The 25,763-nt window shown below is 34.0% G+C and overlaps 1 protein-coding gene, 2 long non-coding RNA genes and 1 pseudogene across 3 annotated transcripts; all 4 read right to left on the bottom strand.

The window, feature by feature from the left end:
* Window positions 1-484, bottom strand: LOC147483698 (putative alpha,alpha-trehalose-phosphate synthase [UDP-forming] 10 pseudogene; annotated as a pseudogene).
* A 478-nt stretch (window positions 485-962) lies between these two features.
* On the bottom strand, window positions 963-2,652 carry LOC147483699 (uncharacterized). The gene is made up of 2 exons (XR_015205092.1): window positions 2,430-2,652; window positions 963-1,714 (listed from the first exon to the last, which is right to left on the bottom strand). It is a non-coding gene; the product is annotated as an uncharacterized LOC147483699 (long non-coding RNA).
* Window positions 2,653-9,777: 7,125 nt separating this feature from the next.
* LOC147483700 (uncharacterized) lies at window positions 9,778-11,322 on the bottom strand. Its single transcript, XM_086579626.1, has one exon. It carries the CDS (start codon window positions 11,320-11,322, stop codon window positions 9,778-9,780), a length of 1,545 nt encoding a protein of 514 aa, XP_086435752.1.
* An 8,121-nt stretch (window positions 11,323-19,443) lies between these two features.
* Window positions 19,444-21,587, bottom strand: LOC147483701 (uncharacterized). Its single transcript, XR_015204237.1, has 4 exons — window positions 21,421-21,587; window positions 19,914-19,994; window positions 19,755-19,825; window positions 19,444-19,540 (listed from the first exon to the last, which is right to left on the bottom strand). It is a non-coding gene; the product is annotated as an uncharacterized LOC147483701 (long non-coding RNA).
* Between the last annotated feature and the right edge of the window lie 4,176 nt (window positions 21,588-25,763).

Below are 25,763 nucleotides of genomic sequence, written 5' to 3' on the forward strand. Positions count from 1 at the left end.
TCATGCAACACTCTCAAAAGCAAATTGAGTATGAGAACTATATCTTGGCTTCTGACAGGAAGTAGATACAAGTCCTTGAAGTATCCTCACATCTTCAGTAATATCATTTAAATAGTATCTAGCCTTGCTCGGCTCCTGCCCAACTGTACATGCAAAGATTTCTGGAACTGCTCGATTAAAAGTTGCACTTGATATAGCTTCAAATATGTCCTCATCAGATCTGTCATCTCCAATGCACATAAGAAAATCAAATGCATTCCCACTGCTAATTAATGTAAAGAGAATTTTCTTTGCAACTAAAGTTATACTGATTTCCTGCAAACCAACAAACAATTTTTACAACAAACACTTAGCAACTAAATGAGAAAGAATAACACTTTTATATAAGAAGACCTGTGGCTTAACTTCGACAATATGTTGCCCCTTTCTTAACAACAACAGGTTCATTAGCAAGTACACTTTCCAAATAGTCCAATAGCTCCATGGCCTGACAGGACCCAGATTCTGGATCTACATCCTGATGGTACTAATGCACTCTCCTTGGATTTTATGAAAGATCCATCAATTGTCTCTGTATATAATCTCATCACAGGCTTAGGCTCAGGCTCCGCAATTCTTTTCCTATTGAATCTAAGAAGAGAGTAGGAGACGCATTTTCACGCTTAATTAAAATTGACTTGGGGATGTGCAACAATGGACAACAACTTTTTTTCTTCATTCAAAATGTTTTTACTCGGATCGACTTTTTTTCAACAACAACAACAAAAATAAAATAAATAAAAATAATCAAACCTAAATGAGCTATTAGCTAGTAACCAAAAAAATGTGAGAAGCTCCCTTGTTCTTTTAAGTTGTTGGGCACGCATGAATATTGGTCCTGCAGTTTCTCGCAACGTAACATAAGATTTCCACCCACACTGTCCAATCCAAATAGTTGTACAGTAAAAAGTATATAATTCCGCCAAAAAGTGCTGACTTGTTTCTCTTTCGTTTAATTGTCGCAGATCTTATATCTGTAGATAGTTTAAATTGCATGTCAATTAATTGTCCTAGCAGGCTCGGAAACTTTACGCCAAGGATTTCTTTTAAAATCTCTGACACAATGGATGATAGCCTGTGTAACTCCTTTTTTAGTTTATGTAAACCTTTGAATGTGTTAGAGATGAAATTATCTATTGATTAATTTAGGGGTCAAGCAGCAGCAAAAGAACTAAGCCGAATTTGGCAACTGCAGCATAATATTAATTGCTAGTATATGTGCATTGTTTTGCCCATTCGAACATATTGGGCGTTTTCAATATATAATCATATTAGGACCTTTCAACATAGATTATCGGATCTATAGGGGCTAACTGTACTTTCCCAAGTCACAAAACACCATATATAATGTGAAAATGTATAGTTTAGAGAATACCAATTAACATGTCCAAAAAAGTGGAATCCCAAAAAGTAGGATGTACAGGACTAGTCCAGCACTCCATACATCAACCTCAGGACCATAATTCCGTTTTATGACTTCTACAGAGACTAATCAATGTAATTAATAGTTGGAAACGGAGACTGATCAATGTAATTAATGAAACTTGGAACTGCCTCCGTCAAGCACAAAACTTCGGTTTCTCTTTCTCTGACGCTGCCGCTCTCGATGATCATGAATTGTATCGTCATTAAGTACTAATGAGTTCTCTTGGGCAGAGCTCTCCATTGAGTGCAACTGAATTATATGGTGGCCAAAAGAACACACACAAATCGCCTCATTAAATACAAACACCACTAAAATTAAAACCAAACTAACTACCAAAAAAATAAGTTAATATAAACAATACTAAACTCGTAAAACATATTGTTTCCTCAAATATATAACAGAAGGCTGGGAGTTGGTCTATATATAGAAATATATAGAAAGTGGTCTATAGAAAATGAAAGATTCTTAAGATATATGCTGGAAACTCGTGTATAATGGAATAGTAGTGCTCATTCGTTAGGATAACAATCACATAGAAGACACACAGAGAGAACGCGGCAAGAAATCGTGAACCATAGAGACTGCAAATCTTTTATTTGCTCCAAAAGACTAATGCAATTGCTAATGCTCTCTTGCCTCTCTTGGTGAGTTTTTAATTGAGATTAGTATATGAGGATGTATAGTCTGATGGCGGCTGCTATTAATTGATTAATTTAGTTGTTCTATACTCTTTATCACATGAGAGGTAAAGTGGACCGTACAGAGGAAGCTAGATTAAAAGTTTGAGTTTTAGATAATTAGTTAGGGTGTTAATCCATAAGATAGCTGGTGCATTCTAAAGGATTAGCCTTCACATTCTTTTGAAGACAGAAGACTGTTTTTACTATTTTCGGAATGGATTAAATACTATCAGAGATTATACACTACCTCATGCTTTAAAAAAGAGATAAAAGAGATGTCTCACCTTACCTGAAATGGATTCCACCTAATAAGCTTATGGATAGCTACTGACATGAAATCAAGACCTCCCGCTTGCATCCAAAAAGGGTTATTGGTTCTCTAGCTTTTAATTCTTATTTTCTTGAATGGAAAAACAGAGAGAAAGATGGGGTCGGGACTTGTGGATTTCCTTTGAAGACTAAGTTAGGGTGTGGATATATCAAACGGTCCTATCTCACCTAGTTCAATTATATCTATTATAATAAAACAAAATGGGAAGACAAAGGATCGTCGGGATCGTCTTGGGATCTGAGTTAGATGTGCATAGGGATTTGTGTAGACCTTTTTAATGAGAGGGTTTTTTTAATACAATTCATTGCACACATTGGATGCCTAATGTATTTAATATTTCAATTAATAAAAATATAATGGGCTAAAAAAATCATAATTTTTATTCAATTCATACACACATTTAAACAGATCAATTTAATACACATTTAAAATCACTTTAAAATCATAGTTGGATGGTGCTGGGGGGACACGTGAGTTAATTTCTACATCACTAAAATCATTAATTCCTAAAAGCATTAAATTACTAACATTAATTCATTTAATTCCTAAAAAGGTTAAAAAAAAAACAGGGCTTTAGGCCTAGATGGGCTACGGTTTATATGGGTGATATACGTTTCCTAAGAACTTTTAAAGTCTCCTCTTAAAAGGATATTCTAAATATTTGGCCAATCACTTATGAAAACCAATCAAAAGAGTAACGTATCAATAAAAGAAAAATGACGGGAGAGGAGGCCAGGTTTCAGTTTGATAATAATGAATAAAATTAAGTACGGTAATTAAGGCGTTTCCAAAAGGCTTCAGCCGTGGGGCTTTACTATAAAATAGTCGAAAAAACATTTCTGATTTACAAGAGTATATGTAACTCCACTCAATTCACGTCTTCCTCTCTCTACTTAAACAGAAAAATTTAAAGAATTTAAAGAAAGCTTTCACACAATTCTTCATTTTACAAAAGGACATGAGTGAAACTGAATTTCGCCTCTCACATCCTCACGCAGCTCTTAGGTAATTTCAGATCCGATTTAAGCTCAAATAGATTCGATTTTCGTTCGGTTTGATTTGGTGAAATAAAATCTTGAAAATTTGGTTGCAATTTGATCGTTTTAAATCAATTTTTTTTTAATTGGTTATGTTTGATGTTGGAAGGATAGATTTTCATCAGTGAGTTTTTAAAGAAGGAATAATTGGAAAAACATTGATTGTTTAATCGTCAACGATGACAAAAATTGAATGGAGGAGGTTCTTTCCGGAAGAACTTGCTTCTGACTAACTAATTATGCAAAGAATGAAGATCACTCAAGCAAGGTATGAACCTTTTTGGATTTGCCAGCTAGCAAAAATCTGGTCTTATTGAACTTCTCTAATTGCAACAAATTTTACTGACCAAGCTTAAACCTAAATGCCTGGTACAATAGTTTTTGACACTTTTGCTTATTAATTTATTTTTGTTGTAGCTCAAAGTATAGCTTTTTGATACTCAAAAGGTCAAAGGAAATTTCTGTGTTCATGTTCAATGGGTGGATTTAACTTCTCCTTTTGTTTAGTATATGAATGTTCATGCTCTACATTTTTTGCTATTTTTCTTACAGGTCATTGATAAGGAACTATATTTTCTCAATTTTGTTATATGAACCTAGATTCTTAGACTCAAATTGTATAATGTGATTTGTATGGTCAAGGTACAGTTCATCATACCAAGTTCCCATTGTAATTTTGATAGTTACATTTATTGTCTTTCCCGTTGTCATTTTGATGCAGGTACCTAAAACACATGTATTCATCTCTCACCATCAAAATTGCTTGGATAAAGGCTCATAATTAAATGAGGTGTAGCTCCCACTTCCCAGATATAACCAAGCCTTTTAAATGGTCCATTCCAAGATTCCTTTTGGTATGTGCTTTGTCTCGATCTCTATTTTTTATATCTACATCTTCTTTATTTTAGCGCAAAATGTATTATTTTTATTAATTAGGAAATGAGTGTACATATAAAAACAGTCATAGAGGGAGCATTGTAGATTGAATGGGGCTTCTAACGCTATTCAATGCATGTTTTTGAATCTTGAAAAAACCAAGTTATGAAATTTAAGGGTTTGTGGGTTTGTTGTACTCTTGATTTCTTTTCTTCTTCATGCATCGTTCACTTTTACGGATTTTTGGCATCATTCAATTTTCTTCTTGATGTCACTGTTTATGCATTATTATGTTTATGGAAACATAGGAGGATCTTTTGAAATGTCTTCATTTTCTCATCTCATTTTATCTTCATAAAAATTGGCAATATCATAAGTGGAGTTATTTTGGCTCTTTGTAGCAAATGGACTGCTTCAATTATTTTCCTAAGGAAGGAAGAGAATGACAAGTGAGTACATCTCTCAAGGTTGTAAGAGTTGCAAAGTAAACTGAAAGAAGGGTTCAATAGGTTGAGAGTAGAAGTGATTTGTTTTAGCTCTAGCTATTAGGAACTTGAAGTGAACCGCTTCTTGCTTTAATTATACCTTACCTTATCTTATTTTTGATGATACAGGCGCTACAACAAAGAATTCAAAGGGTACCAACTATACTGGGGCCAGATGGCAACCAACCTATGGATACTGACTACAGAGGAGATGGAAAGGTTGCCATACAAAATGATATTTGGCTACACAATGAGAAGTGATCTTTCAAGCCATGTGACTAGTGGGGCCTCTCTGTGATGTGCAGATGATGACCAACTTGATCAACTCACCATCTCTCACTACAATCACAATGGTAGCAAATAAGATTATTAATGGCAACCTTGCAAAAGCTACCTCTGACATTAACTTGAAACAACCAAAATTTGTTGTTGGCCGCAGTTGTACCTGACTATGGGAGGCCATTAGACGATGGCCTTTATGTGGCAATTGTCAATCGACATATATCTCAAGGTAACGAATCATAATTTTGCTTCATCTGCATGTACTACTTTAACAAGTAGGTTTCATTCCTATTCATGTTCCCTATGCATGTTATCAGGGGTTTGTGAATGCATATTGATAAAGGCATGATTAACTACTATTTACGTTAATCTATCGATAAATGAAAAATCTAGCTAATGGTTATTCATTGGTCAACTCAATGGAACCAACATCACCTCAGTTCAATGGGGATGGCCAAATGTACGAATTTGTTTAGATGCATATGGGGTGTCAGGTCACAGGGATGTACGTACATTCCTGCCACCATGCATTCCTAATCACTCAATATCGAACAGGTTCTGCACTAAATTGTACAAGTTATAGTGAGTATGTTTTTTTTTTTGGTCAAGAAACACTGAACAATCTTGAGGGGTAGTAAAATGAATAACATTGTGACATCTATGCTGAAGCCATGGGTTATACCTAGGTAAGCAAACCACCACTATTGCTTGGGAGTCCTCATGCAGTCTTGCAAGCTCCAACATAATGAATTCTTGCCACTATTACAGAGAAAGTTTTAATTTGTGTATGCATGTGTGTTTTGCTTTATATAGTACTATTACAGAGAACGTTTTAATTTGTGTATGCATGTGTGTTTTGCTTTATATAGTACTTTGGTTTCAGTTCTGAAGACCTCACATCAATGGGTTGAAGCCAATTATGTTATTGTTAAAATATTTCTTAACTTTTTTGTGTTTTAATTTCAAATGATTGTACGAAATGTGAGATGTCTCTGATTGGATTGTAATTGTTATGGGAATCAGGTATCGACAATTATATTTGAGAAAAATCCACCTATCTCAGGTTCCTTGTGCTTTTAATCTTGGAAAGTTTTAATTTCTTTGAATTTTGCTTAATTGATCTACTCACTCTAAATATTAAATTGTCGAAGGAGCATTCGCTAATAGGTTGAATGCATGCCAAAGGCAAATTGAAATTGGTAGAAAATTTGTCTCATTTGTCTGAATTGAATATCAAAAGTTTTGTAAGGCATTGTCAGCTCAATAATTGCCAGAAGATTATTTGATTTTTCGGGTAGGATCCAATTTAAAATTTATAATTGTCTAGAAGCTAAGAAAAACAATGTCAATTGCCATTCATGGGTATATGCACATAATAGTTCTACAAAAGTATTTGTTTGGGAGTGATGGAGCCTTAGGTTACATTTAGAATCACAATGGAACATCATATCGATTGCCATTGGCAAACCAATATGCACACTAAACTTTTGCTAATAGAACAAAGACTTAGAAATTTCTTTTTCTTTTTATTAACGATACAATTCCAATTCACTTGGCAGGTTTTCTATTTTCTGATTTCTACAATTGAACAAGTTCAACAAATTCGATCAGCGTTTGGTAAGTTTTCATTTCCATTAATTTTTTTCATTTTGATTACAGCTATTTTAGTTTGAATGAAATTGTGCAAGCCTTATTTCAGGTTGTGAAATGATTTTAGATTGCATCGTTCAACTTGGATAACTAATGAACTTATGCAGATTGTTTTTTGTTTTCTGCTTACGTACATTTCATAAAGACCATTATAGGAATCAAGGTTTCCATATATATTTTGTTTTCGTGGTGTTCTCGATTGTCAGTACAATATTGAGAACTGATGATGCAAACTATGTGCTCCATCTTACTTTTATAAACCAAGGGTCACCGAGGTGTTAAATATACTCGGTTGCGATTATATTGGAAAAATTGACAATTAAGTTTAGCTTTTTAGCTACTTCAAATTCACTGGACATGGATAGTTTTTTGAGTGTATGTGCAACGCCAAATGCCACCTTCTCCAGGTGCAAATGATGCTTATAAGGAGTGGTGTGAAGGACTGTGTGGACTTGACCTCATTGGACTTCCTAATTGACTTTTGAAATTAACAACTAGAAATTAAAAGGTAAATATGTTGGAAAGTGTTCCCAGCTCACTTTTCACATACTATTTGTTACTCAAGCTACTTAATTTTGATCTTTTCTTGGGTGAAATTGTTTCATTTATAAAAGAGAGGGTGTAACAGTCGTGACCTGTGCTCCAGTCCTATGTGAGCCAGTGGACATCATGCCAGATTTGTGGTGGTGCTGAAGAAATACCAACTTTACATAATATTTTAGTCATGTTTTTCTGTAAAAGTAGAGGTGTTTCAATGGGGATTAACCTATTAATAATGGTGGAATGACTTTGTAATGTTATTAATTTTGGGGTTGAATTTTCAGGGTTTTGGGTAAAAACTTCAGTAGATATATCTAACAAAGGTTTTGCATGATAACTAACTTGAGAAGTACACTCATGTGTTCGATGCCACCGTAGTCTGTTTTTGTTGAAGCGTTTGCTCAGTTTGGCGATGTGGCTTTGTTATCTCAGTTACCAAAGAAAGTTAAGACATGATGAATCTTCATAATTATTTTTTATCAATGGTCAATTTAGGAATGTTTTTTTATTATTATTATTTTGTATGTTTGCAACATTATTATGGTATGTAGTATTTTACTTTGAGTAAACATATTTGAACACATGCAAATAGTAAAGAACTGGTTCCGCTAATTCAATATTTCAATGAGGTCCAGGCTACGAAGACAAAGCTGCAATTAATAGATTTCAATGAGGTCTAGGATAGCCTTGAAAACAACTAAACAAACTTCCTTTTATAGTCCTAAGGTTTTGCCTTAATAATCAAGTAGTTTATTCATATATATTGTTTGATTATGTGAGTGTCATTTTACTTGAGAATATGGTTCACAATATGCTCAGACTACTCAGTGTAATTTTATTTTGAAAATTAGAAGATTATCTTGAAAGCAGGGGTGATTATGTAACATTTTTCCATGATTCATGTACTGGACAATGTTTCATATGACTATATATGAAGTAATGAACAAGGTCACAAAAAAGTGTTGAAGGTGTGGTAGAGGACAACGTCCATGTCAATTTTTTCCTGAATTGACTTTCAGTTGTTTTTGTTTATTTTTTTTTTCCAGTAACTTATGGATATACTATAATATTGATTAGGTACAATTTATGTACCCAACTATCATTCATGTCTGAGTAACCAAATTATTTTGCATATATCAATATTCATATTTTTAGTTCATTACAATTTAACTTTGAAACCAAATGTGAAAGAGTAGATGCATTTTGAAAAAGTGAAATTGTATAACCATATCCACTTTTTATTGTAAATACCTCAAAGGCTCCAACTATCAAAGGGCACAATGTTTTGGTCTGAGACACCACCACATACTGGCATCCACAAAATAAACAACCACTTCAAAATAAACTGTCTACACATTCCCACATAGGCCACACACTTGAAAATGCTAGGGTGTACCAAAATTAATGCCCACAAACAACATGATAATCACCTCATAACAAACCGTGTCGTAGACACGGGTTATACCTAGTGTGACAATATATCGGTATAGTTGTATTTGGATTCCACTCAACAAACAAATCCCACGGAATTAGTTCCTTCTTAGCCCATCCTCTCGAGATTGAGAAATCAATTACTATTCATGTACGTGTGAATAGTAGCGGGAGACGAACAATGAGAAATTGCAGGAAAGGTGAACAGTGAGAAATTCCAAGTGAGGAATATTCAAGAAATCGAGACACCTACAGGTGTAAGAAATTCCAAGTGATGAATATTCAAGAAATCGAGACACCTACAGATGTGAAAAGACTAAAATACCCCCACAATAGGCAGTGAAATTACCAAAATACCCAGAGGACATACACCAAAATTATTATTCCTCAACCACCACATTTTTCTATAGAATATATATATACGGGCCGGCTACGTCGACATACTATCTTGACATACCCAGCCGACCCTCAGATCAAACAAAATCTAATGGCCAAATCTATTTCTAGAAAACCAAACAAATAAAAGAAAATGGACCACAAATAACGGGGGCTAAAATGTCATTTTCTTTTAGAAAAAAAATAAAAACCCTTTCTTCTTCTTCGTTCACGTTACTTTTGTGAAAAACATTTATTATTTGAAATATTTGTGGTTGCAGTTGGCCTTCAACAAGGTGTATTTCTCCACTTAGACCTTTAAGAGTATGTTTGTTATGATGGAAACACTATGGAAAGGAAAGGAAAATAAGAGTAGTCCACCTTTTCCATAGTTTTTAAGGCGTTTGTTTACCCATGGACAGTGGCGGAGCCAGGAATTTACCTCACCTGGGGCACTCAGTGACTCATATGCTAATAATTTTATAATTTTAAGCAAGTACTAGTGTACACGTCAACACACAATTTTATTTCGCAAAAAGACTACCATTATAGTATACAATAAAAAAGCTAAAGTTGTCAAAATACACTTTGCTCTTTTGAACTCTAACAATTCTAAAAATGAAAGTTATAAATTCCCTTTAAGATCCACATCCTGGAAACGCTGCAAGATTGTCTCATTGCTGATGTTATCAAAAATATCTTTTTCTATGTATGTCACCAGACAATCATTCAACCACTCGTCTGCCATTCGATTCCTTAGACAATTCTTCACTATGCCCATAACTGAAAATGATCTCTCAACTGTAGCAGTAGAAACCGGTAGTATCAGTGAGAACTTTATAAGCCTATAAACCAAGTTATAAATAATATTTTTTCCCAACTCAACCATTTTTCTAGCCAAACTACTAATTCCTTTAAGTGTTCTAAAGGCATCATTGGATTTCATATCAATCTCATAAATCTCTAGTTGATTTTGAAGGACTATATGCTCTTGCTCGGAGAAATCATCAGGATAAAATTCAGCAAGACGAATCAACTTGTTTGTATCAAACGCATCAAACAAATCATTGGGGTTTAAGCAAGCCATACAAAGAAGCAACTCCGTATTCACCTTATCAAAACGGTTATCAAGCTCAACACGTTGCTTATCGATACAGCCATAAAAGAATCCAACCTGATAATAATGTAAATTAGTTGCCTCTTCTGCTTTTCTTCGGGATCTTCCTCGATGAACAAACTTAGCATCCATTTGAAGCATGTTTATACTATGTTTTGTACAAAATGCAGAAACCTCGTCTAGTAGCAAATCCCAACCGCATTCCCTCATTTTCTGCAAACGTTCCTTGCATACTTTTACTAAAGCTAAAGCATTCACTATATCTTGATCTTTTCGTTGCAATGCTTTTGAAAGATCATTAGTGATTCCCAATAGATTATTCATCAAATACAAGATGAAAATGAACTCAAACGAGTGCATCAAATCTAATAAATCGTGTGCTTCTCCTTTTTTATCTGAACTTGAGCTCTTTTCCATCACCTCATCAAGAACTTCAACCACGGAGGGAAATATAACAATGAAATTAACTAACGTACCATAATGTGAGCCCCAACGTGTGTTGCTAGGTCTTTTAACACCAAGCTCTTGATTTAGTCCTTTACCGCTTGATAGTTCACCATTTCTAAGTTGCTCAAACACTCTAGCAGCTTCTTTCTTTCGAAGGTTGTCCCTACGCTTGCAAGAGACCCCAACAACATTCACCACATTGCTAATAGAGGTGAAAAATGAAGCAGTCTCTTTGATATCTTTTGTGACATGGACAAGCGCCAACTGAAGTTGATGTGCAAAACAATGTACATAGATTGCAGACTTGTTCTCATTCAAAATGAGCGCTTTTAGCCCATTGAACTGCCCTTGCATATTACTAGCCCCATCATACCCTTGACCACGCAGTCTCAAGAAACTCAATCCATGTATGCCGAAGAATTTTTCAAGTGATGTCTTGAGTGAAGCTAATGTAGTATCAGGGACATGCATCATGCCTACAAACCGCTCTATCACACAACCTTTGTTGTCAACATATCGCAAACAAATAGCCATTTGCTCTTTAATCGAAGTATCACGAGCTTCGTCAATCAAAACGACAAATAATTCTTCTCCAAGGTCTTTCATAATAGCATTAACAATTTCAACAGCAGCTGCATTTACTAAAGCCGGCCTTATGAATATCAGGTGATGTCAATTTGAGATTTTTCAGAGCATTGTTAAGAGCGACACTGTCAACAACTTTATTGTGAAGAGCTAAGAATATTAAAAGATCAAGGAAGTTTCCCTTGTTTTTAGAGATTTTAGATTCATCGTGACCACGAAAAGCTAATCCTTGGCGCAAAAGAAATCGGATAACATCAAGAGAAGCAGTTAAACAAAGTCGATAGTTAATCCGTTCTTGGTCCGAATGCTTGACAATTAAGTTCTTGATGTGTTGGTCTTGCTTCATTAGATTCTCACTCTTCATACACGCTTCGTTATGAGCACTATTATGGTTCCCAACATAATCTTCAATCCTTCTGCAATTTTTCCAACTCCTAAACCCACCATTGATGAAAGCATCCCTATTATCTCCAGACTCTCTCCTCGACAAGTAACAATGTAAGCAAAAAACAGCATCCATGTGAATGCTATACTCCAACCAATTTCCATACATAGTGAAAAAGTCTTTCTTGAAACGCCGAACCTTATTTCCATCTTGTGTTGGTGGATAGTGAGCTAGAAATGGTTGACGAGGCCCTCTTAGCAAATATGCCCTTCTAACAGCTTCTTGATCCTTTGGATGATAATCAGAAAGTTTAGGTCGTAAACCAGGATCGGATTCAAGATTCGACACATCAACCTCAATACAAGTTAGCTAGACTTATCTTTTTCAATCTAGGCTCCATCTCCACTTCCTCATTGTTATGAATATTCTGAATAGGAGCCACCGGATTAGACACATCTTCACGATTTCTTTTTTGAAACAAACTATTGATTCTCTGATTTTTCATTATTGAAATAAAAAAAAGAAACAAATGTCTACTGACATATATATATATATATATATATATATACCACCGTAGAAAATCAATAATGAAGAATGAAAGTTGAAGAGAATAAGCTTTGAATAAGTGTAGCAGTAGGCAGTAACAGGCTAGCAGCACCTGGTTTGAATCAAAATATTGAAAAGTGAATTCCCCATTTTTTTTATCTGTACGAGTACGAGGAGGTGAGAAAGTGGTATGTTTTGTTCAATCGGTTGGGATTGGGCCTTGGGTGTTTTGTTTTTGCGATGCATAATATATATTTTTTTTTGGACAATTTCACCTGGGGCACGTGCCCCATGTCACTACAACGTGGCTCCGCCACTGCCCATGGAAAGGAAATAGGCTTTTCCATATGGAAACAAAATTATGGAAATGGAAAAGGTTTTGTGTCCTTAGCTAACCCCTAAAAATTTTGTGAAAAGGAAAGGAAATAGATAGCTAGGGACTTACTATTAGCACACCCAACAATACAATTATTCCTTTCCATAGCTTTTGCAAACAAACATGATTATTCCTTTCCACAATTTTTACTTTCCTTTTCCTAGTTTACCAAACACATACCATTTAAAATTATTTCCTTTCCATTCCATTCCATTCCATAGTGGACCACCCATTTTATTTCCTTTCCTTTCCATGAGTTAAAATTTAACAAGCACACCATAAATTTGGATCTTACAATTTCCTTCAAAAGTTCAGGACCTATTTCAGATTTCCTAAGCTCTGGTAAGTGGCTAGAATTTTCTAACTTTATTGGTTCCCGAAAGATGTGATTTGTACCTACTCTTTCAGCAGCATTTGCAAGCGCCCATATGGTATCATAGGCACGCAAACAGAATATGTTCACATCATCCAAAGTTGAACTCTCATGGGCAATTTTCCTAATCATTTTAACCCTGAGTTTATTAAGATTTCTTGACCTTAGAATATATGGCTTTAAACCCAAGAGGCTTTGCATCGATTCAATCATAGAAAAATCCATGGAACCCAACAGATCTGTGAGTCCATCTGTGACAATCCACACATTACCTTCACTCATCAGTCCAACCTCATTTACCTTGAGAAAAAATTTCGCACCAAGGGCAAATGACATGTGCACTAGGAATACCCTTGTTTGCATTGTCAACAAGTTGCGGAGCTTTTCAAGAATTTGATCTTCCATAGCTAAAAGAGGAACAACACTCTTGTAAGGAACACTAATGTTACTAGCTTGGAGGACATCAATCAAATAAGGCACAAATTACATTTCCATAATCTGATTCTTCATAAATGAAAATAACCTCCTTCCATCCAAAGGATGAAATGATGGAAGCAATAGCTTTTAACTGGGAAGTGTCGATTTGGGTCATACGCACGAAATATGGAATTTGACTACTTGAGACAGAAGGGCTGGTAGCAGAGAAAGAAACGACTGGAACTTGATATTTATTTGTTGTTGAATGAAGAAGAAGAAAGGGTTTTTATTTTTTTCTAAAAGAAAATGACATTTTCGCCCCCGTTATTTGTGGCCCATTTTCTTTTATTTGTTTGGTTTTCTAAAAATAGATCTGGCCATTAGATTTTGTTTGATCTGAAGGTCGGCTGGGTATGTCAAGATAGTATGTTAGAATAGTATGTCACGTAGCCGGCCCGACCCAATATATATATATATCATGTAACAGATAGATTGGTGGAGGCCCCAGAAAACCTCATAGCCCATTAGGCTAATGAGTGGGCCTCCCCATTTAAGGTTCGACAACTCCAGTTAAAAATTACAAGGAAATCAAAAGAAGATTTTAAAGCACTGATGTTATGCAGAATGGGAAAGCAGCTCCAATCAGTAGGTTCCAGCTCCTTTTCTAAACTTCCTGTGACAACTTTGTTGATTGTTATCACCATTGACAACAATCCCTTCTGGGGATAAGCTTAACTTCATCACTAGCTTGCATGATAATTCTGCACCAAGATATTCTGCTTCAAGAGCATTGTTAGCTCTGAACTTTGTAAATCCTAAACCAAGTATTCCTACTTACACTAGCTAGGATAAGATTTTTAATGTAAGTGCACTAATAATATGAGTAGTTAAATCTAGTATACTATAAGTCAAATTATTATATCCTTTGAACGCCATGTTACATAGTTGATTCGACGTATGACATTTGATGGAAAGAAGGCCAACAGGACTACATGAGGTTAGCTTTAACTAATTATTATCCCCATTCCACGAGATAACCTTGTGTTCTTAACGAGAGTTGTAAAGTTGAATAGATATACAAGTATGCAAACCCTGCTACACATCAGTTTGGTTTGGTTTGGTTTGTTTGTTTGTTTGTTTGTTTGTTTTCTTTTTCTTCTAAAGTCTTAAAACCCGTCATTCGAGATCAATAGTTATACATGGTTTCTTCGGATTCTAATTGTAATTGGTAATTGTAATTATATAGGGAATGCAGAGGCTCATCTATTTTTCTTTTTTTTTTTAATAGGGGATAATATAATTATGTTATTTAAGTGACATTAAGGAGGTTTTTCTAAATTATCAGTAAAAGAGGGATTGTTTTAATTTCAGTAAGGGAAATGAAGGATAATTATATAATTTAAGTGACATTAGAGAGATTTTTCTAAATTATTAATAAAGGGAAGAAGGAATTTGTTTTAATTTTTGTGATGGAGGTGTTTCTAAATTGAACAAATCGGGAGATTACAAATTGCCTACCTGATACTCCTATAGTGGAGAGGGGGTTCATATAGTGTAGAATGTCGATATATGCTTCAGTTTTCACTGGGCTATTGGGGGCTTTGGGCATTCAGGCCTATTTGACGGAACATAACTTTTTAACCGAAATCCAATTTCTAAAGCCCACTAATAATTAAGATCGGTTCCTATCTTGGGCCTATTTCCTTCTATCTACGTGCAGGAGCTCCAACACTAGTCCATTTTGTGATAATTCTCAAAAAGTCTGCTATGTTATCTTGATTCTAGATCAGGCTAGCGAAGTGGTGGGGCCGATTAGGTGGATCTCACGTTCGTTCTCCGGTTGCAGTGGTCTTGAATTTGCCTCTGCATGCTGCAAAAAATGTAACTATTGTCATCAAAAAGAAAAGAAAACTAGTTCCACCACAACGTTAGATACATACATCATGAACGGTTTTTTGTAATAACTGGACTTATTCATTTGAAATGCTCCTAGCCTGGAAATTTTGAAAGTGTTTATCAATGCAGATATTGCGTCTGTAACGTTAAAGAAATTATCGAAATAATTGTAGTGTAAATGTAATTAAGATTTAAGGGACAGGGCATACCCTTCTATACATGGTCCAAATAACACCTTCAGTTCAAGGGGGAACAGTGAGAGAACCCATGTATCTGTATTCTGTAATACCACTTGCCACCCATCTTTATGTGCTATACTGTTATGCATCAACAACGCCTACTTTCCCAAAAGGAAAATATATAGTCCACTTGTTACAAGTTAAAATAAGTGGCAAACTTCTTATTACCAACACGAGTACCCCCTAAGTGTAAAGACCAATTGCAAATGCTAGTGTGCTCACATAAATTACTAGGCATAGGCATCAATTTCCTGGAATCTATGAAGAAAATTCTTTGCTAGACGGCTCTCCATTGCTAATTTCATTGCTCCAAATACTCATTGATTATGCTGGGAGATAGTAAAAATTAACGGAATCTTTGAAGAAAATTCAGAATTTAAGTGAGCAGAATGGAAAATTAACAGAGATAGTGTCATATCTTGAGAATATGAACTCTACACTTTAGGATGAACAACAGTCTAATTCCCAGAAAAACCAATTGCTAGAGAATCAACTTAAAGAAGTTTTAGAAAAAACAACATATTCTAGAAACTGAAATGTGTCTCATAAAGTAGAAAGTGGTTCAAGTTGAAAATATGCATTGCTCTGTTGAAACTTCTCCTACACCATCATTGCCTGAACGAGAGCCGTGTGTGAACCAGTCTGCCGCCCAACTTGAACGCAGTCAGCCGGACATCCATTGTTATTATTATGGTGTTAAAGGGCACATCAAATACTATTGTCATGTTAGAAGGAAGGATTTTCATCCATCTTCTACATTCAACAACCACAGGGTCCACCACACACTCTTTAGAATTGACACAGTTCAAGGCAGAGAAACAACTTCATCAAGAATCTTTCCAGCATATCCAGAAGTATTTTTGACGACCCACAAGGTAAGACCTCCCCGTCCGCCAAACATTCGTCAGATTTGGGTAAGAAAATCTGATCTCCTCACTCCAAATTGATAATGCATGGTATGATATAGTCTTAGGGATCTGACTTAAAAAGACATAAAAAAAATGTTGATTATGAGGATTAATTTTGATTTGGACTAATTATACATGATTTTCTCTATATTTATGAGCTTAAGGGGTTGTTTTTTTTTTTTTTTTTTTTTTTTTGGATTCAGCATTCAGAACCTCTTAAACTTAAGTTTTAATCATTCAGAGGCTCAAAAACTTGTTTGTTTTTTTTTAAAAGTATTTTAAGCATTCAGTGATAGTTTCAGCATTTAGCATTCCGCACCAAAGTTCTTCCTTATTGCTGAATTCTAATACTTGAAACAAGGAAGTCCCTTTTTGCCTTTTCTTAAGAACCCAATCTCAAGAACCCATCTACTTTCTTACCTTGACTTTATGGCTTCAAAATGGGTTCTTCAAAATTTGATGCTGGCGTCATAGGTTTTTCATGTTTTTAGGGTGAATGATATCCACTTTGTTATATATATATATATATATTGAAAGTAAACAAAATATGAAAATAAACCGTTAAAATATATTTGTGAAAACATATTTTAAAATAAGTTTATTTATCATTTTCTTTCTTCGATAATCCATCTCCCCTCCTCAAATCTAATATATATTATGTTTTACAAGAAATCAAGTTAGTGTTTAAAATGTATAGCATGGGTAAAATTGTCTGAATGATTTATATTATGCATTCAGAGCCAAGTTAAAACATGTTTTTCAGAGTTCAGCCATCAACATTCAGCATTTAGAGGATGGGCCATTTAGCATCCAGCATTCAGCATTCAGAGGCTCAGAAAAAGAAACGACCCCTAACCATAATTTGACAGAGAAAGATTTATGCATTGATATTCGACATCAATGGTAACATCTTCCTTTTTTCTCATTCCTTTTATGTACTTAATTTCTATACATTGAGGATAACACATGTGTTAAGTGTGTGTGTGTGTGTGTGTGTGTGTGTGGGGTTTGTACTTGAGAAATGAATTTTGAAAATTGGTTTTCAAAACAAAAATCTTTTTGTTTTCTTTTATATCATTAGCATGAGAAAGATGAATTTTAATGATGAGTCTGGGAAACATATTATATATCACTTAGTGTTGAGTTTAATGAATAGTTAGTATTGTTGATTTCATTATCGGTTAGACTATTTATTATGCTCAGACATAGTTCTTGCTGATAGAATTCTTTATCAAGGCACTACCATAGTACTTGGTCAATTTTGTGTACTTTTGCTAGAAGAGAGATTTAAAACCCTAGTAAACTGGAAGTAAATTTTTTAGACTTGACCCGTGAGACTTAGCTTTATACCCATTCTTTGGAAAGTTTTTACGAAAAATCCGAGTATTCGTGACTCAACTTCTTTCAGTTATTTATTTTGTTGTAATATAGTCTCATTATTCATTGATTTGGTTAGTCACGAAGTGACATCAATTGGGGAGATAGTAATTAGGTCTTGTAGTCTATTCAAAACAGAGTATTATACTGATAAGTCAAAGTAGTGAACCCATTCAGCCTCACCTAATATGACCATCATGTTAAACCCTTTTGAGCCATACATCGAACATTTTCCTTCATAAAACCCAACTCCAAATTAAACAATGAGTATAACCGAAAAACCTTTATCAGCCATACCTATATGTTTTTGAGAATGCGAAGGGCATAAGGAGGAAGAAATGGCCCAAAAGGAAGATTACAAGGAAATATCATAAAGATACAATGAAGACCATCATTCTGTTCTAAAAGAAAGAAGTGAGTGGAAAACAAATATATCCAGTACTAATCAAGGATATACCACTGAGCAAGAGAAAAAAAAATAGAAAAAAGAAAAAGAAAAAGAAGAAGTTGAGCAGAATTGATGGAGAAGCTAGCCAATACAAAGGAAGAATTTTATCTGCAGTACATAAATCGAAGACATCTTCCAAGAAAAATGTTGAACCCTTAGTGTTATTCATAAACCCTTTGAATCCTTTTTATCTTTCTTTCATAAACCAATCCCAAGCTAAGTTACAACCCATGACTTATCACTATAGTATGATACAAAATCTATAATAGGTGAGAGGATGCTAAAACGAAGAACCTGACACTTCATATATGATTGACATTCTTTCCACACTACAACATAAATGGCATTTCCCATCACTTATAAAGTGATGTCAAAAGTATAAGACATCACTTTTGAGAGTGATGTGAATGGTGGCGACGTGAAAAGTCAGGGTTTTCCACATCACTTTTTAAACGATGTGCACAAGTGATGTTACTTCACATCACTTTTTAATTGATGTCCACAAGTGATGTTATAACTTTGCATCACTTTTTAATCGATGTCCACAAGTGATGTTATAACTTTTAACATCACTTTTAAGTGAAATCAATAAGGCCGATTAACATCACTTAGGAAGTGACGTTTCATTCAGATTCCAAATTACTTGTAAAGTGATGTGAAATAATTCTATAAATCACTTTAAAAGTGATGTCCCATTTATCAAAATAATAATAAATATAATAATAAAAAACAAAATTGCCAATATCATCCCAATATAATACCATTTTCCTTATCATTATTTATCATCAAATAAAGATGAAATGTATCTTAAAATCACATTCATCACACAAATATCATCTTCAATTACAAATATTACACTATATACAAAAAATTGTAACGAGCCAACATATACCAACAAAATCTAATCTGTAGTACCGAAATGAGCCAAAGAAAACCACAATCACCCAACCAAAAACCTATCACAGCCTAGCTTGATGCAATCAATTTAATCCAATAGCCTATCACAGCCTAACAAATCACTCTATTTTTTTTCCTGCAGTATGAAACATTGTACTAGAAAATAAATGTAAATTTTATAAAAGGAAAATAAATAGACGGAACATCCGCATAATATAGTACCTGAATGACAAAAAAAGTTCTACAAAAGAAAGTTACTTGTGTTCAAGATCATGTCCAACCTTGTGCCAAAAGCTGGTTGGAGGTTGAGTTAAAACAAAAATGATGTTGTCCTTTTTCCTGCATCACTAGCGGAGTAATCTAAAACTTGTATCTGCCTAAAAAAAACATTTAAATAGTTGTAATGAGAAACAATAATCTGCAGTATTTTTCATGTTCTAATGAGAAACAAATTTTTAATTGTGTTTCTAAACATGATATCGTCCATAGAATGTCTAACAGGGTAACTACTGAAAGCAATATTTTCTACTTGAAGGGGGACAATCAAAATTCACAACCCATTTTCCTTCCAAAAATAGACAAAAGTCATACCCCCATGGCGTTAGAGACAAGTCGATCTTAATCTCATGTTGCTTGTTCAGGACTACTACTTGTTCACTATGCTGCAACAAGTCAGGCATAGAGACTACAATAAGTCTTAGAACAAAAAATGACTGCACTAGAATGGAATGGTCAATGGAGGCAACATACAAAGCAACTTAGCTCGAGACCAGGAATATGAAAACTGTGTACCAATTTGAATCAACCCTTGAAAACTTTTGACCACCTCTTCTGAACATCCAATAAAATAGCAAAGAGTCAGTAAAAATAAAACCAGATAAGGCACTAGTTACCACTAGTTAGGGTTGTAAAACCTAAAATGTACACAACATTATGATAGAAGTTGTACAAAACTAAATAACCAACACGCTGATAATTCCAATGCTCACTGCCAGTGAATGAAGCAAAACCATATAACAAACCATAACTAATTGCCTATGTCATGTTATCGGTCCTGCTCTTAATTAGATCAACAATACCAACCTTCTAAAAGGGAGCAACATGATAAAGGGAGATTATAACCACAAAATACCTTATTACTTCAGAAAATATCTAAGAGACGATTAATCATTCCAAGTACCAGTAATGTATGAGAGACATTGTAGGAATTCTTGAAACATTCACGGTTTTCAGTAGGAGTTGGTTTGAATTCTGATACCCCCTAGATGACCTGATGATAGAGAAGAAAATTATATATTCAGATTTCTAATGCTATTTGCTTCCCCACTCCCAACCTTTACCTATTCATCTCCCTACCTTTCCTTGCTTCCCTACTCCCTCTTCCACATATAGTACACTCTACTCCAGTGGCAAATTTCTAACAACCTTTGGTCTTTGGACTATTGGAGAAAGGCATTAGTAGAACAAAATAAGAAGTTATATGGAGTTAAGGATAATACAGTTACAAAAGCCAAGTTAACTATTTTCCATCTTAGACAAGCCCTAAGACTTATTATTTACTACTTTCGTTATATATACCAAAGCCATAAAAAAAGACTCACAAAAAAGCAAGTTAAACATGAATGAAAACCTTCTAATAATATACTGTAAAATCTGAATCCACTACAGAATCTAGAATGCATCATTAAATTAAGCAATAACCACATAAAGACTTTGATCGCTACCAAGTATTTAATCTAAAACCATCCCGTATTCAGCTACAAAAAAACTAATAAGCCTTGCAAATGGCAGACCTGATAAACAAAGTGAGCACTTAGAAAGGCTTATACAAACTCCAAAGTAGAGAAGAATAATAAATAAATAAAGCTGCACATGCCTTGCTAAACATGGTAGTATAGTCTATTGGCCATTCCATCAAGATGTTTTAAAGCACCAGCAACTAACCGTCACCAATCTGACCACACAGAGATAAATAATGGTTCTACTCGAGAGATTTGTTGTTCCATTTCTAATCTAGAAACACCAAACCACTAAGGTTAAAAAAAAAGTACAGAATCCCCAAGGCACATCAAATCCAGAATCCATGCATACAATATTTAAAACTTCTTAGCCTTAAAAGGAGTCGTCAATACATGAAACCGTCCATATATATATAATTTCAGTCACCAGCAGACGTATAAGTAAGTGTCAACAATGAAATTAAAAGCAAGGAATCAAAACTTATTGATTTAAAAACCTAGAGGAACAAAGAAAGAACCTTTCTTCCACACAGATTTATCCAAAGGATTTATAAATGGGTCCAAGACTAGTAATAGCTGCCCTCTTGGTACATGGCAAACATATGCCGACACCCAAGACTCCTTGAAGCCGCTGTAACATTTTTCAGAAGAACCAATATTGAAACATGAATTGCAACCTATTTCCTTGTTGTGTAATTGTGATTTGAGGACCTGAAACATGTTTTAGAGAAAACATTATCATACCGTAGACTTCAATTCCAAATCAATGGAATAAAATTTACAAACTTACTTGAATCGGTGAAAATATGAATCAATGCAAAGAACCAACCACATCGATGCCAAGCCAAACCAATACTAGTCAAGCCAAAATCCAACAACTCAAGACCTAAAACACATATTGACCCAAAACTAATTAAGCCCCAAAACCCCAAAGTTGAAGCTTTGCCAGTGGTGGTGGATGATTAACCCAAAACCAAAACCTAAATTTAAGATTTAAACATTAATAGAGAGAGAAACAGAGAGCGTACCATAGTTTTGTGGTGGTGGAGAAACAGAGAGCGTACCATATTTGTTAGAGTAACAATTTGTTACTATGTTTAGTATTAGCAAGTATCTTATAATCTTAGTAAGTGTATTATCTTTTCCTAGATATGTGGATCTGGGAGATCTCTGTATTCATGTATATATACTACTATAAACATCAATAAACATCATCAGAAATATCTATTAAAACATCTTTGACATGGTATCAAGAGCTAACTCCGATTTCCTTTCTACTACCCCATTACTATAGGAATCAAAGCCTTTTTTTTTGTGTTTGGTTTCTTTTTCTGGTCATATCATACTATTTATTACCCTCTCCTACTTATCGTTCTTGTCTTTTTTGATCTAGTTCATTATTTGTGTTTTATATCATAATGACAGACTTAGCAACCAATAATGATTCCGTTGTTGTGCATTCCAATAACGATTCCGCGGTCATGTCTAATCTTTATATGAAATAAATGTCCTCACTAATTACTCCAGAATGACTTGATGGTACTAATTACATCGAGTGGTCATTGAATGCGTAGAACAAGATCAGGGGCAGAAAACGTTGGGGCTTTATCTCTGGTACTAAGGCTACTCCAACAAACATAAATTTTGAGGAATATGAAGCTTGGGAGGACGAAAACTGTCTGGTCAAGTCTTGGCTTCTTGATGCAATGACCAAGGACATCAGGTCAATTTTTCTTCGCTTATCTACGACCAAGAAAATATGGGATGCTGCAAAACAAACTTACTCTGTTAGCTAAGATGCATCGAAGGGTTATCAGCTATATTGTGAGGGAATTTCTGTCCACCAAAATGGAGGTTATGTTATTCCTTATTTTAGAAAAGGTTTAAATACAGAAATATGCAACGTACTTAGGTCCTATTAACACTTGTATCAATATATAATTTTTTTTCACAAACGTATCAATGTACTATGCCTGATTTAATAAAAATAACAATCTGTTAAGCTCCGTCAGTTAAGTGATGATGTGTCATTATTTTTTCAATTTTGTTTTATTTGTGCTTTCCACTTGGCATGCCACATCAGCATTTTCTACCAACTCAGCATTTCCACCTCAGCATTGCCAACTCAGCATTTTCGTTTTTTTTTTTTTAAATGACTTAAAAATAAATTAAATAATTTTTTTGAATTAATAAATATATAAAAAATAATAAAATAATAATAAAATAATTATATAAAAAATAAAGAAATATATAAATAATATATTATATTATTTATTATATATATTTGAAAATTATAAAAAAACTATAAATAATAAAAAAGAAATATATAAATATATAAATAATATATTTTTTATTATATATATATATATTATATATATATAGGGGAAGGATAGAGGCACATTCACTGTAGCCACATTCTAGCCACATTGTAAATTAATCTAAGCAAAATCATGGATTTAAAAGTTGAATTAAATGCTGAATTTTTGTAGATATAATCTCCCCACCATGGAGAACATGCTCACAAAAATTCATCTCATTCAAAGAAATCTAACCTTAGAACATGCTCACAAAAATGAACACTATATATATATATATGAACTCCACCTTATAGTGACTCCAAAGTTACTCCACTTATAATAGTGGACTTACAATATGAATTGAGAGCTAATAGTGGACTATATACAGCAAAACATACCCTAAAAAAAATAAGAAAACCTCATTTAGTCTACTAACTCACCTTCTGTTGAAGAATCTCCTATTTCTGGCAGCGCCACTGACACTCCCTGAGAAATTTATCTACTCTAAAATGTCATCGGCATGCAAACTACTAACGCACAAACATGTACAAAGTAATTCATTCCCACTTGAGTACACTACTAACACCAAGAACCCCATTTAAAATTTAAACAACGATCATGAACTTATCAGATTATACAAATATAACCAAATAACAACTATGAAAGTAAGTTTGGATTACTTCAACTTCTAAAGATATTATGGATAGAATCATTGATGTCTACCCATGCATGAATTGGTATAGAAATGCTCTTAGGAAATTAAGAGTGAAGAATAAAAAATAACAACCACATATTGAAACAAATAAAAACAATATAGAATATGGGGAAAAAAACACTTGGTTATCAGATCCATCAATAAGTAACTACATTTACATATTTAGGATGCACTGAAATCTTATTATTATGTCAAAAGAAATTTATCCGTTAGCATGGATGGGGCATGCTGATAACTACAGAAAAAGAAAATATAAGTCTTAAACACATTATATAAAACACAGCTAGTAGATGAGGATTAAGTGAGTGAAAATAGTTACTTGAAAATTTTTATTGATCAAGAATTGCTCATATGAAAGAGAAGTTCAAAGCTCCGAAACTATACATGTAAGGTTTAAAGCTTTAGATCCACTTACTAACGTTCTTATAGAACATACTAAAATATGTGGATAGTATATAGATAGTGACGACTAAAATAAATAAATTAACCTTCTCCTTAGATGGGGAAGTAGACTGAGTTGATAAACAGATAAGGTTGGTATATATACGTAAAATGTATGGTTTGTCAATCTCGGAAGTCACAGTCAAACGTACTAATGTTAGACCTGCATTACCTTCTCTCTTAACACTCCAAACTTTATGGTAAATACAAATCAAAAGAAATAAGGCTTTTGAAATCAACACATACTGGGGAGGTAGAGAAAATAGACTTGTAGAAAGAAGACTTTTGAAATTAACACAATAGTTGTAAATTGAAGAACTCAAGAATATGGGATACTTAGAAGTTCAAAAATTGGGACTTTTAGTTCCTATTTAGTTTTTTTCTCGCAGCTTGTTTCTTTAGCTTTTTTATCAGCAATTTTTTTTCTCCCTATTTGAATAGAGTCTCTCCTATAATCTTTATTATTCTTTGTTTGGATGTGTATAGATTAGGAACAGGAAACATAAATAATTAAGACTCTTGAATAATAGAGTCTCTCCTGTAATCCTTATTATTCTTTGTTTGGATGTGTATAGATTAGGAAACAGGAAACATAATTAATTAGGACTCTTGAAAAGAGATTTAGTATATAAAGGAAACATAATTAATTGGGACTCTTACTTACTATTTTTTTTCTCATATTTTTTCTTAATCCCCCTGCTTACGTGTACAACCCCAATGAGCCTGAAAATTGTTCATATCTTGCCAAGTGGATGATATGAACAATTGTAGAAAGCTTTGTACCACTGAAAGCCAATTATAAGACTCTTGATTTTGGAAATTATGATATCTTTTATTAGCAACCATGAGAAAAGCTTATTATATGCGTCAATGGCTCCTCCATGGACATTTAATTTATAAAATCTTCTGTCGCTTTTCAGCACTCACCTCAACCACCTAATTTTCAAACAACAACATCAAATCCCTAATCATTTAAAAAAAGTGCCTCCTTGCACACTTAGCTGATGTTGATTCTACTATAAACATTCTAAACTAAGACGTATTCCTAATCTTGATAAAATTATTTATTGCAGAGAAATGGATTACGCCAGAGTTATTCAAGCTTCAAGAAGAACAAATACTAAATATCGTACTACTATCACTCGGTATTTATGAAGAACCTATATGCAACACCATTTTATATGGAGACAAATTTACTTCAAATGTGACTATACAAGTACAAGTTTTAGGCACAAATGAAGAAATGACTGAAACTTTCATAGGAACTCCCAAAGTAGCACAGTTGAAATCAGAAAATGCAGCAGCTGAAGAAGCACTTGGTTATTTGTATCATATCAATGAATTCAAAATCAGAGACTTCAATTTCAAAGAATTATTAATGAGACGTAGTCAAGTTGAAGAAGCAACA

This window comes from Coptis chinensis, chromosome 8, assembly GCF_015680905.1.
Source record: "Coptis chinensis isolate HL-2020 chromosome 8, ASM1568090v1, whole genome shotgun sequence".
Lineage (NCBI taxonomy): Eukaryota > Viridiplantae > Streptophyta > Magnoliopsida > Ranunculales > Ranunculaceae > Coptis > Coptis chinensis.